The sequence below is a fragment of the Sorghum bicolor genome, chromosome 2 (assembly GCF_000003195.3).
Source record: "Sorghum bicolor cultivar BTx623 chromosome 2, Sorghum_bicolor_NCBIv3, whole genome shotgun sequence".
Classification (NCBI taxonomy): domain Eukaryota; kingdom Viridiplantae; phylum Streptophyta; class Magnoliopsida; order Poales; family Poaceae; genus Sorghum; species Sorghum bicolor.
In genome coordinates, this window is record NC_012871.2 from 65,386,461 (window position 1) to 65,399,261 (window position 12,801).

General features: G+C 43.8%; 2 protein-coding genes across 2 annotated transcripts; one reads left to right on the forward strand and one right to left on the reverse strand.

Annotated features, from left to right (window-relative positions):
- On the forward strand, nucleotides 4,122-7,374 carry LOC8054874 (ribosomal RNA processing protein 36 homolog). The gene is made up of 9 exons (XM_002460502.2): nucleotides 4,122-4,331; nucleotides 4,412-4,608; nucleotides 4,701-4,767; nucleotides 5,305-5,357; nucleotides 5,626-5,680; nucleotides 5,771-5,845; nucleotides 6,678-6,795; nucleotides 6,910-6,956; nucleotides 7,065-7,374. The coding sequence occupies exons 1-9, from the start codon at nucleotides 4,221-4,223 to the stop codon at nucleotides 7,164-7,166; spliced, it is 825 nt and encodes a 274-aa protein (XP_002460547.1). The 5' UTR covers nucleotides 4,122-4,220; the 3' UTR covers nucleotides 7,167-7,374.
- LOC8059028 (F-box protein PP2-A13) lies at nucleotides 7,823-10,794 on the reverse strand. Its single transcript, XM_002462651.2, has 3 exons — nucleotides 9,842-10,794; nucleotides 9,469-9,587; nucleotides 7,823-8,511 (listed from the first exon to the last, which is right to left on the reverse strand). Exons 1-3 carry the CDS (start codon nucleotides 10,190-10,192, stop codon nucleotides 8,082-8,084), a joined length of 900 nt encoding a protein of 299 aa, XP_002462696.1. The 5' UTR covers nucleotides 10,193-10,794; the 3' UTR covers nucleotides 7,823-8,081.

Sequence of the window (12,801 nt, forward strand, 5' to 3'; positions counted from 1 at the left end):
CCCGGCCGGCCTCCGTCGGCATCGCCAGCACACCGCGCCACTGCAGGCAGGCATCCTATCTATATAGCCTGGTGTCATCGCTCGTGGCCGCATCGATCGTGGTCTCCAATCTCCATCACATCTCCAGCAGTCGCCATGTCACTCGCGCCCGGTTCTCTGTCCACGTACAGATCCATCTCATCTCGCATCTCGGAAAGGACGCAAACGACGAGGAACGAGAACGAAACGATGCAATGTGCAGACAAAACCATTCTGCGTCCGTCTGCAGCCCTAGCGATCTGTACGCACTAGTACTACACTAACGTACAGCTGACTTTTCTGTACGTTCTTCAGCTACGGATTCAGTATCGGCCGTATCTCGTAGCCGTATGCCCGTATCCATCTTGTGCTAGCTAGCTTGGCCTCTCCGTTTTTTTTTTCAGCTGCGTACGAGCAGTTCTAGTGATGGATCTCGCCAGGACTCAGGACGGGGGCTAATAACGAATTAGTGTCAAAAGGAAAGGTAGCCAGAACAGCAGCCACACGTACGAATGGCATTCGTCAATCATCACGGTTCCATGATTAATTAGTGTCGGTACGCGCTGGATGCTGCAGTCGTGGCGCACATAATTTAGACGCAGCTCTCTGTTTTTTTTTTCTGATCTAACAAACTGCTACTGGTACTGTCACTTAATTTAACAGTCGTAGCCGTTGATCCGTTCGTGCGTACTCTTCACGAACTGTAGTCAGATTATGTCCAAGGTAAAGGGGAAGCTAGCCGGAATTACTCTCTGTTTGTTTTCCAACCTATAACAAGGACCTTACAAACTGTTACTTAATTATTAGTACAACAGTCTTAGCCGTTGGGCGTACTCTTCAGTATTTGGTATGTTAGGGGACTTAGGGTTCCTGACATGCCCCCCCAAAAATAAAAAGTTTGATGTGATGAACGTGAGAATTTTTCATCTTGTTGTTTTCCTTCAAGTCATGGAGGTCAATGGTCCTGTCCTCTGCACTTTTACCGGGTCAGTATCAGCTAGCAACTTGTCCGATCGAGATCTACAGATTCACGATCCACATTTCAGTGATCCGGCTTCTGCTGCTTGCTGACCATACATGCTCAAGGTCGAAACATCACCCACGTCCACGGCCACAAAGCTATCTCAAAGTCGATCGATGCCTGCAAAAGCTATAAAAAGTACAAGAACTGACCAAGAAGCAAGAATATCTCTCGTAGGCTTTTTTAGGAGCAATCATAATGCTGAGCCTCTCTTTAGTCTTTACCCAACAATAATACGTTTTCCATCTTCTTTTTCCCTGCCATAATGTGGTGCCTGCCGCTGCCGGCCTTTGCTTTTGATCATCGCTCCATAATGTATTTCGCAAACCGCACTTTGCGAGCGTGGAGGGCCGATCGATGTTTTGTCGATCGAGATATGTGCGCATCTAGTATGTGCCAAAACATCATCAGATTCTTCTGAAGCTTCGCCTCAGAAAAAGCGTGCCCCATCTGAAGGAGTGAAGATTAATATATGATTCCGGGGCATCTAATCAGGCCTTGTTTAGTTCGCAAAAAGTGTCAAAAATTTTCAAGATTCCCCGTCACATCGAATCTTACAACCTATGCATGGAGCATTAAATATAAACAAAAATAAAAACTAATTGCACAGTTTATCTGTAATTTGCGAGACAAATCTTATGATGCTAGTTAATCCATGATTGGACAATATTTGTCAAATACAAACGAAAATGCTACAGTAGTGTTTGCCAAAAAATTTTGGCAACTAAACAAGGCCTCAGTGTCTCGTCCTTCTTAAATATCTCATTTTTAACGGCCCTCATGCTGCGTGCGCTGGGATCTGGCCATCTGGGAATGGGATGGTGGTAGAGTAAGTAGCCGATTCACATGGGGGAGAACTAGAATCTGAATGCGCTGTTTGGTGTTAAAACCTACCAAATCATTTGCAAGAAGTACGCCTGTACTGTTATTGTTCAGGTCATCAAGTGTAAACGGAAGTAGTTGTGTGGGTAGAAACATGCTTTCCACTTTTCCATAGCGACAACCATTCAATCCTACAAACACAGCTTCTTGAACTTTTCTTCTGCGAACTATAAAATGAAATTAAAAAAATGCAGCATTTTTGCACTGTCGGTTGCGTATTAAAAACTGACAACACTTCTGGAGTTCTGGTCCCTTTTCCTTGTGTCCACTCTCTGAATTCAACATGTTCATAAAAAAATAGCTCTCCTCAACATGTATTAATTTACAGAGACTTACGGATTTGGTTTGTTTAGTGATCTGAGAGCTTGATTTAACAAAAAAAATAGGAAATTTGTCGGTCAGTTCTTCACAACAGATAGGCAATAATAAAGGAGTTAAACTAAAGCCACTTGTTGGCCACTTTATCAGGCTGTATCATCCAAGAAAGCGAGCAAATAGTATTGTACCTGCACATTTAAAGGATAATAAAAAGCGGCGACAAGAAATAAAAAAGGAGTAGCCCCCATTCTTGCAAGAGCACATGAACAAGATGCATGATCAATGTCCTTTCACCACCACCACAGCTAACCTCTTCGGTACCCCTGTCGCTGTTCATTTGTTGGTAAGCAAAAAACACATCCATAAAAAGACTGTTAAGCAGGGCCAACGCCATACAGACCATAGCTGTCGACATTGAATTAGCAAATCAATCCAGACCCTATCGCCATTACGTTGATTTTGACATACATGTCGTTGTTCAGTGTGTGAGTGTCACACACAGCTCATTCACTCGTTTCATTCCCATTATTTCCCACTACTAGGCATTGGCAGAAACATGATAAGATCTTCAGTTTTCGGTATCGAGGTTTCGTCAGAGGAACAATCTTTCGCATAGTTCTCATCCCTGATGTACACCTCGCACCAGTGCATGGTCTGCACGGAATGGAGGACAAAGTGAAGCTAGCTTTTTGTCAAAAAAAAAAAAGTGAAGCTAGCTGTGTGTGTTGCAAGCAATGCTTCTGGAGTTCTGGTGGTAGGTGACCATGAGAACATCACCCAGCAGCAGGGGTCCAATTCCAAAGCATCATTTTCTGTCCAGGAAGTCTGAAGCCTGCAAACCTTTGGATGAGCACACATCAGACTGATTGGTGAATAGTCCCTTTCCTTTTCCTTGTGGAAACCGCCCCGGTTTCAACGTGTGTGAACTTGTATGATCCACCATTGGTCCCTCTTAAAAAAAAACCCGATCTTCTTCGAACATGAGTTTTCTGCCTGGGGCTTTGCTTGCCGTCGACAATTGTGTTACTTGTAGCCTACGGGTTTCAGATCGTAGAAGAAACCATGTGACATCTTAACAGCAAGCTCTGTGCCGTACCAAAGCTACTAGTAACTCAGTCAGACTTGGAGTGCACAGTTTGGTCACATCCAAACACCAATGTGCTGTAAGGCATTTGTACAGTTGGTGTAGGACGGTGTCTGAAAGGGACACATAACAAAATCAAGTGAGCTGCTGCATCGATTGATCGTCAACCATGACCTGTTGAAGGGCATGGCGATGGCTGGCAAGAAGCATAGACCTGAGGCATGGGTGGAGGATGGAGGAGGAGAACAAGGAGCAAGAAAACAACCAGGCAGGTCATCTCTCAAAGATAGAGCCGGTCGCGTTGTATCTTGAGAGGAGAGCAACGGCGTAGCTTCTGCAGGGAGCCAAGGGCGTTCGCCCGTCGCATCTCGTTCTGATGAGCAGTTACCGTCGCCGATCGTCTTCGCCGGACGCGAATAAAAAGGTCTGGACTTTCATAAGCCTGTGGAAAGCAACGGCCCTGCACTGCACGGATCTCTCTACTACGCGGAATTGACCGGTCACACAAGCAAGATACCAGGAAGAATATCGTTGCTGAAAAGATATAAGCGGACAGCGACTCCAGTGATTGCAGCAGTAGACTTCAGTTTTTTTTTATAGCAAAAGTAGACATCAGTGTTTGATAGGCAGGCTTCAAACTGGGCCCGAAATTCAGATCACATATGGGCCGATCATACTTGGGCCCTAGGGGAAGTTATCGGGCTTTTATTTAGCACGAGCTTTAGGCTGGGCCGAGCCTAAATCACGGTCACGTCGTAATGGTTCTTTCTACACGAAGCGGCCCGAACCCGATCTCCGTTCCGTAACCCTGCTCGCACAGTCGCACTCGCACACCAACGCTCGAAGCAAAGCCTCGCCGCCGCCGCCAGGCCCGCCACAGCCACAGCTACCGCAGCCATGAGAGGCGACAACCGCCGCCGGACGGGAGCCTCCATCGCCTCGACGTCTAGCAAGCGCGACCTTCAAGAAGAGTCCGCCAGCGCCTCCGACGAATCGGGCGACGACGAGGTGAGCTGGGGGGTTGTACTCTTCTTCTGACCTCCTCGCACGAATCAAGGAGCGCTTACAAGAATTCGCTGGCGCACCAGGAGGTCCCCACGTCGTCGGCGTCGGAGTCGGAGTCCGAGAGCGACAGCGAGGATGCGGAGCGGGAGCTGGAGCGCGCGCTCGCGGACGTGCCCTTCGGAGAGCTGCAGCGCGCGAGGGCCGACGGGTCGCTGGCGCGGGCCACCTCTGCGGCCAAAGCAGCCGCGGAGAAGAAGGCTCGCAGGGCTAGCAAGAAGAGGTTCGGCGATGCCCAGCTGCTGTTGCCTTTTCATGGGTTCTGCTGTTGCCGGTGGCTGTTGGTACTGATGTGTTCGCGTGTGTTTTCGACAGGCCCATGGAGATAAGCACGAAAGTGCGGCCACCGAAATTGAGGGAGGTGATACAGGTTCCCAAGAAGGTTAGTTGTGCCTCCCGATTTAGTTCGATTTGTCATGTTGAGACTGTACTTTTATTTGATTAAGCTCTCTGCAGTGCGCATATGTTCTGTACCTCTGCTAAGTTGTGTTTTGGCTACTCGTTGAATCCCTGTCATCCTTCAAACTTATGCATGGATAACAGTGTGTTTTCAATCACCTATCTGGTTGGGCACGCCTTGCTGCTGCAGCTTGGATATTTCTGAATGTTGTTACATGTAAAATCCAGATTGCTTTATGTTATTTATTAAGTAATTTCATTTAGTTACTTAGGATTGAGAAATGCATCTTAATGTTCAATTCATATATAAAACTATAAAAGGTATCTGTTGTAATTGATACTCATATTTATCATGAAACAGTGCAGTTTATACATTGAATTTTCTCTACTTCCACTTAGTGTTCTTAGCTTCTTATCTTCATCTTAATTTCTTTCATGCAAATGACTCTGTCTTGAGAGGTTGTATTGTTCACGTTGTCTTCTAAATTCATATCAATTCTGAAATTGCTCTTTCCCATAGGTTGGAAGAGATCCAAGATTTGAGCCTATGTATGGATCTGTTGACAAAGAAAGGTAAGAGTTAGATACACAGTTGCATATGTAATTTTTTTTTACCTTGGTGTCCACACACATTTAAAGCATTTTTTTCATGTCAATTTCTGCTTTGATATTATATCTTGATATATCATTAGAGGTTCTCGATTGTGTTTTCAGTCTAATGCTGACCCCTGACCTATTTCACCCAGTTGATATTTTGATTGAGTGTTATTTGGTTGGTCGCTCTGGTACTGTCTGTTAGCCTGATGAAATCTTGACATTTTTCGATTTGGTTGGCATGCAGGTTCAGGAAAAGATACAATTTCTTATTTGATGAAGATTTTCCTTCTGAAAAAGATGTGTGTTCAGCATTCATTTTCAAATACATTGATTATAAGATGTTTCTTTTTGACGAAAATAATTCCATCCACATTTTCTTGTATATGCAGAGACTTCAAAAAATGATTAAGAAATCTAAGGACCCAAATGCCATTGAAGAAATGAAGAGTCGTGTCACGTGGATTGTATGTAGTACTTCTTAACATGTTGTTCTTTTCCATGATTTTTTTATTTTATTTTATTTTTTTACAAATTGAATCCATATGATGCTTATTTTGTGATTATTAGTGAGTTAAACTTCCTGAATCTGACCATTTACTGATAGCAAAATTGGTTAACCTTTTGGTCCATTGGATCTCTGTTATTTCATTAAAGTATGTTCACTTCAGCAGTCCAAGCCCTGTCTCTGAGAGTACTATTCAGTAGTTAAAGGCAATGTTAACCATACTGCATCACTAGAAACAGTATCCATCATCAGTGAAACTATTGACTATCTATACTATTCAGTAGGCAAAGGCAATGTTAACCAATAGCCATACTGCATCACCAGAAAAGAGTATCCATCAGTGAAACTACTGACTATCTATACTATTCAGTATGCAAAGGCAATGTTGGCCATACTGCGTCACTAGAAAGAGTATCCATCATCAGTGAAACTATTGACTATATTTATGCACTAAAAATATATTATGAATATAATCATTTGTTGTTGCATCACAAACTAGACAACTGTTATGCAAGTTTTTATCTCAATGGAGTCAGGATGAGGTGATGTTATTACGCCTTGTCAGAAACAAGCTGCTACCATGCAGTAATGGAATCCAATAATTTCACCTCTGACTATGAAATACGAGGCATCTACAGTTTGATTGTCGTATTCTTATATGGGGTTGACAATGAAAAGACCTTTTTAAACTGGTTATTACTTCCATTTAAACTTGTCCTTGTTGTGCTTTTGGGAGCAACATAATCTGTGGTGATTTGTTTAGTTGATTCCTGGAATGTACCTAACTACAGGATAAGCAGTTGAAGTCTCATCCTCAAAAGAATATTGAATCAGAAATCTTGCGTGAGCATATCAAGAAAGAGAGGGAAGCAGCAAAGTCCGGGAAACGACCATACTATCTGAAGAAATGTCAGTTCCTCAATCCCAGTTCCTTCTTTTCCTCAATGTCTCTCTCTATTCAAATCGAATGGATATAGTCTGTTCCTCAAATTTGATGGTTACTTCGATTTTTTTCTTAACCAGCTGAACTTCGCGAAAGGAAGCTGATGAACAAGTACAATGAGCTTAAGGTAAAGTTTACAAGGTTCACCTGGAGGTTTTTTATTTTTATTTTTATTTTCCCCAACGCTGGGGTATTTTGACTCGGCCCTCAAGTTTTTTATGTTCATTACTCACAGGAGGCAGGAAAGCTTGATGCCTTCATCGAGAGGCGGCGTAGGAAGAATGCTTCCAAAGATCATCGGTACATGCCATACCGACGGAATGGAGATGATGCATAATATAATATTTTCTTGATCCTCGAGGCGAAAGGATCTTCTTAAGATGGTCTTTTCATGGTGGCTGGACACTGCACAGTCTTCCTCTGTTACTTTGTTGCCCTAACCGTACATTCGTCAGCTCTGTCCACAATCTACGTTGGGCTTAGTAACAAGTTTTTGCTAAATTTAATTATGGATATATATATTTTTGTTTTGCACAACACTATCAGCCTCTTTCTACCTTCCTGCAAACCAACCAAAAAACGTTAGTGCTCAGTCCTGAATTGAGCAGTGTAGCAGTGGCAGAGCTACATAAGCATGTTCGGTTTTGTGGCTTGTTCCAGCTCTCATCCTCTGGTATCTTTTGGCAACAGCTCAAGCAAGAACAGGACATGATTACTTAAGCGCAACCGACCAAAGAGCACAAACCAACAGAAAGATACTCGGTTCCATATGTTCTGTTCCTAATGAACGATACCAAGAAAGATCTTCGATTCCATATGTTCTGTTCCTAATGAACGATACCATAGCTTGTTCGTTTGAGATTATTTACCGAATCTGCTAGTCATTCAGCAGTGTTTTTCTATCATGATAAATCAGCGAACAAGCTTACACATGACAATCCTGTTAATCCAGAATTTGAGTGGAAATTTTGGGTCGGCAAAAATAGCTTGGTGGGTGAACAAGTGCAGACCACAACAGATGTACATTTCAAAGTTCAAATGAACAATTTACAGAGGTCCAACATGTTCCTAGGGGGACAAGAGGAATTAAAAAACACTTACCCCTTCAGTTACATTGCAGTACTGCAAAATACTCTGTAACTTGTATAAGTGCAATTGTAAAACCGCACATCTATAAACAAAATGCACATCCGCAGAACAAAAAAAAAAAAAACTATGGATCACATCTCTAGACGCAACTTGTTTGACAAATCTACACATAAGTCCATGGTGCTTTTTTCTGCGTGAGGTATTGCGGTTTCACCACCACTGAATCCACACAAAGACCACCTTTCGTGTGTGTGCAATCTATCTGAATCATTGCAAACCTGATGTTTATTGGTCTGCTCGAGTCCTTCACGATAAAGTCCCCGACATGGTGATTGATCCAAATACCAGGATCAGTTAAATAACACTTGGACTGAACATGCTGTCCATCGGAAGTTGACATTTGGAAACGCACCGGCTTTATATCCCAGCCGTGGATGTGCTCTGAGCTATAAACTCGCCGTCCAAGACGCTTGAATGGTCGACCAAGATGAACGCGGTAAAATAGGCTGTATGTACCTTCTGGGAAGAAAAAATCAACCTCCCCTCTGACTTCAAACCACCAAATTTGCGAGAGATAAGCAACCGTGTGAAATCTGCAAGGAATGACACAAATCCATGACCTCTCTTCTTTATATGCATGAGATTGAAATGGTGGCTACATGCCTATATATTCATGCGGCAAAAGGAAAAAAAAAGATGTAGAGTTGAAGCAAATTTAAGCTAACTGAATAGGCACTAGAGTGAGTCATTAATGCTAATATGTCCTATTTACTCACATGACAAGAAAAGAAATCAATGGCAAATGTCAGGGGATACACGATGATATATGATTTATTACATGAAAACTAAAAATCAGATATATGTGGCAGCACAATTTGAAAAAAGAAAGAAAGAAAGAAAGAAAAGAATGTTGGATTGGAATAGCCAGTTGCCACAATAGTGAAACTTTAGGGACACATGACTCCCATGGTGGACTAAATTTTAGTTGTCCTTTCTTCTAACATATACCGTCAAAACATTGTAGGAATACAGATATAGGAAACAGAACATGTCTTCTTTCAAGCAAACTCAAGGTGCAGTTTTAAACCCTAAGGCTACTTTGTTTCAAAAAAAAAAACCCTAAGGTTACTACATCTTGTTCATGAGGATACGACACCTAGTTAGGGGGAAGGGGTAAGTGAATGGTTATCATTTCCTGCCACGAACAAGCTCTCACTAGTTGGGACACAAGTTGATTAGTTACAAATAGTCAACTCAACACACTCACTAGGCTGATGTCAGGTCTCATACACCGAGTCAAGCATGGTGGTTGAAGCAAACATGGTGAGTATGTCAGTATCTGTACCATCCATCATCAACTTAGTATAGGTAAGCCATCTAGATTTAAAAGCCTAGAACATAAGATATGCAATTCGGTAACCAAGTATGAAAAATGACCTCAGTTCATACATGAACAATGTCTTCTACTTTAAGACTCTGGGGTTTTTATATATAAAGCATGATCACTGAAATTGCCAAGTGAGATTTTCATTACTAGTAGATAAAAGCACCTTGATTCATCATTGGGAATGAAGTTCCAATATCTCCTATCATCAATGCCCGTTATTGAAAGTGCCCTTGAAGAAATTGACATGCATAGACCTCCACCACCCTTGTCCAGCCAGAACTCCTGCATAATGTGCCATACAAATTTGATATCTGAGTAGTCACAAAATCAATATACTAATCCGACTCCAAAAGGTCCTAACACAAACACGCTGCATTTGTCCTAATAATCTCAATCTGTAAGGCGCAATTTGGACAATACAATATTGTCTCACAAATTAATTCAACAAATTCCATATAATAGAATCAAATTAAACAGAACGTGGCTCACCAAGCATACAATCAAGCGAAAAAAGATGCCATGTAACAAATGAATACCTTTTTGCCACCATCGAAACGGTTCCGACGGCAAAGCCGCGCGTACAGTTCCTTCTTGGGCAGCGGCTCCGCCTCCGGAGCCGACCCGGCGGCCTGCCCCCTTTCCCCATCTCCGGCCGCGGCGATGGCGAGGAGGCGCGCGTAGTTCCTCGGCAGCTTGGACTCCCAGACACCGTCCCCGGACGCGGCGCCACGGAACGTGCGGCTGAGCCGCGCCATCCGGCAGATCTCCAGCGGGTCCAGCCTGAGCAGCACCTCCGCGACACAGTTCTCCGGCAAGTCGCCCAGCGCCGTGCCATCGCCTCCCCGGCCCCGGCCCCCTCCGGCCGCCGACGAGGCCACGGCGCCCATGAACCGAGAGAGATAGAGAGGGGGGCTCAGCTCAGCAGTAGAGGGTGAGCGACTTGGAGAGCAGCAGCAGGGAGCCCGGCGACTTGGAGAACGGCGGCGGCGGGTTATTACACCTCAGCGCCAGAGGACCCATCGCGATGGCGCCGCCTCGGTGGACGTGCCGTCGGGAACGGGGAAACCTCTGAGCGTCGTCGTCGTCGTCGTAGTCGTCGTCTGCTCACCGAAGGTAACTGCACCACCGCGTTCCTCTCCTGCTCGGCTGCCCTTCTCTCGCTCCCCTGCTTCAACCGGCCGGCTGTAGCAGATGATGCCCTGCTGAAAAAGGCTGCACCTTTCGGTTCTCCTCCACGATTCTTGACCAAACAAGAGGTGGTTGTTTCCTCTATAGTCTCTCCTGATGGCTGACGCGACGGAGAAGAGAAGAGTGGACGCGAACTCGCGAAGGGAAAGGCTTTGCGTGCGTTGGTAACTTGGCGTGGTGCGTTTGCTGGGTCAGGCTGTATCGGGGGAGGAAATGGAAATGGAATAGCATCAGCAGCAAGGCGTGGAAGCCGTGGAAGAAGACGGGTGGAAGTGTGGCACTGGGAGTACAAGCAGCGGCGGTGGCTTTGGGTTGACGGGATTCTCTGCGGTGGAAAGCAGCCCGGCGGCGAAAAGCGCATATTTTCTTTCAATTTTTTCGAGGCGAGCAGTGATCGCGTGTCGCCTCTCGGTGATCGTCGTGTGCTGTCTGCAGTCTGTTCAGGGAAAGTGGTTATCGATGATTCCACAGTTGTTCATGACGTCCTGTCTTGTATTCTAGCAGCAAAATGATATCAACGGTGATGGCATCCCTTCTTGTAAAGATGGAGTTTAAGATTCCACGATTGTTCATGAGGTTTTGTCTTTGCTGAGAATCCATGGTTAAAAGTAATATTCGTCAATTTGTTATAAGAGAAAAATATTACTAATAAGTAGACAAGTTTAAATAAACAGAGTGAGCAACTATTTGCTTACATGTTCTTTGAATGCGGCGTTTTTTTGGAAAATATGGAGGAAGACTGTGTACTTTCTCTATCTTAAAAAAAATCATTAGATTTAAACATTGTTCAGATTCAAAATTAGAATTATATTTTCTTTAGACAGAAAGAGTATCATTTTATTAGGAAAAAAAATTATGATTGTCTAAGGCATCGCAATTATACGGCTAAGTAATTGCTCCCAAACAGAACCAAGAACTACTAAGCTATCTTGGAGGAAAGGCTTTTTTTTAGTAGCTTTCTTTCGTTTTTGATTTAGGACTTATGGTTTAAGGTTGTAGGAAGGACATAATAGTATTTGTGGAGACCAGAGGAGAGCTATCTTCTCGCTAAACTCTTTGTCCTAATAATTCAGAGATCAAATTTGTTCACTCCAATGGAAGGTTATCTTGCTCAAAAGATGGCTATTCTTGCCGTTGTTACCACCTTGTTTGTTTGGCTGATAAGTTATGGTAGCTGTTGATTGATTTGTTGTGAAAAAAAAATGCTGGTACATTTGGCTGTAGTTGTGCTGTCCTAGAACAGGTCATGAGAGAAAGAATGGAAGTTGAGAAAGGGACGTGGCCGAAAGTACACGCGGCAAAATCGGTCCTAAGATGTCTTCTTTAATTTGGAGAAAAAGAAACCCCAGCATGCTTATCTAGTACTAAGACGATAAATAGTTGTTATTCTTATCGGCAACAACACAACAACAGTATAGTATACAGTGTTCCCTTTATAAACTTGGGGTTTGGATGATCCGCAGAGGCATATCCAATCGCTGCGCTCGGTGGTTCTCCAAGAAAATTCGGAGAGTTCCAGAACAGTCCCCCGAGCTGTCGATCATGTGGAGCAACCACGTATGCATTCCATCCAATCAAACGGCCCCAACGGCAGATGCAATGCAACATACATACAGGATCATCTAGGGACGCAGCTGGCCAGCAAATTGAACGCATCACTTTCCAGCTGAAGTCAGAGAAGCGCTTCCGTTTGCGTCTGCAAAATGTTCATGGTTACATGCATTGGATGGAGGTCTTGCTCTCCAATCACATCGATTATAATTAATGTAATACTCCGATAGCGATGCGCCATGATGAAACTCCAGAAACCAGGTGTTGTGAAACTAAGGATTTCGTCGTCGCCGCAGTTTCAGACATAAGTTCTTTCAGAAAAAAAAAATTCAAACATAAGACTTTCTGCTCCTGTAGTAGATGATACCAACTGCAGTCTCGAATTGATCTATATGTTTTTGTTGTTGACTAGCGTGTATATACTAGTATAAACTTAACCATGAACGGATGTCCAAGTGGATGATGGGTAGCTTCCAAACGCTGCAATCTTCAGGTTTGGCAAAGATTCTTTGATAGTGGATGAGATTGAGATCTAGTGCTGTGCCATGGAGACCACCAAGAGAAACCGCTCCTAACAACCGCCACCAGACCTACCATTGACTATGCTTCAAGCCTGCCTCATCTGATCAGCCATTTCAGCAAAGTTTCCCTTCCCTTCCCCAAAGGCCTGCATGATTGAACAATTATTCCCCAAACTAATCGGTTATTCTTTTCCTGAAGAAAATAATTGATTTTGTGAAGTGTCCGTGTCAGTTTG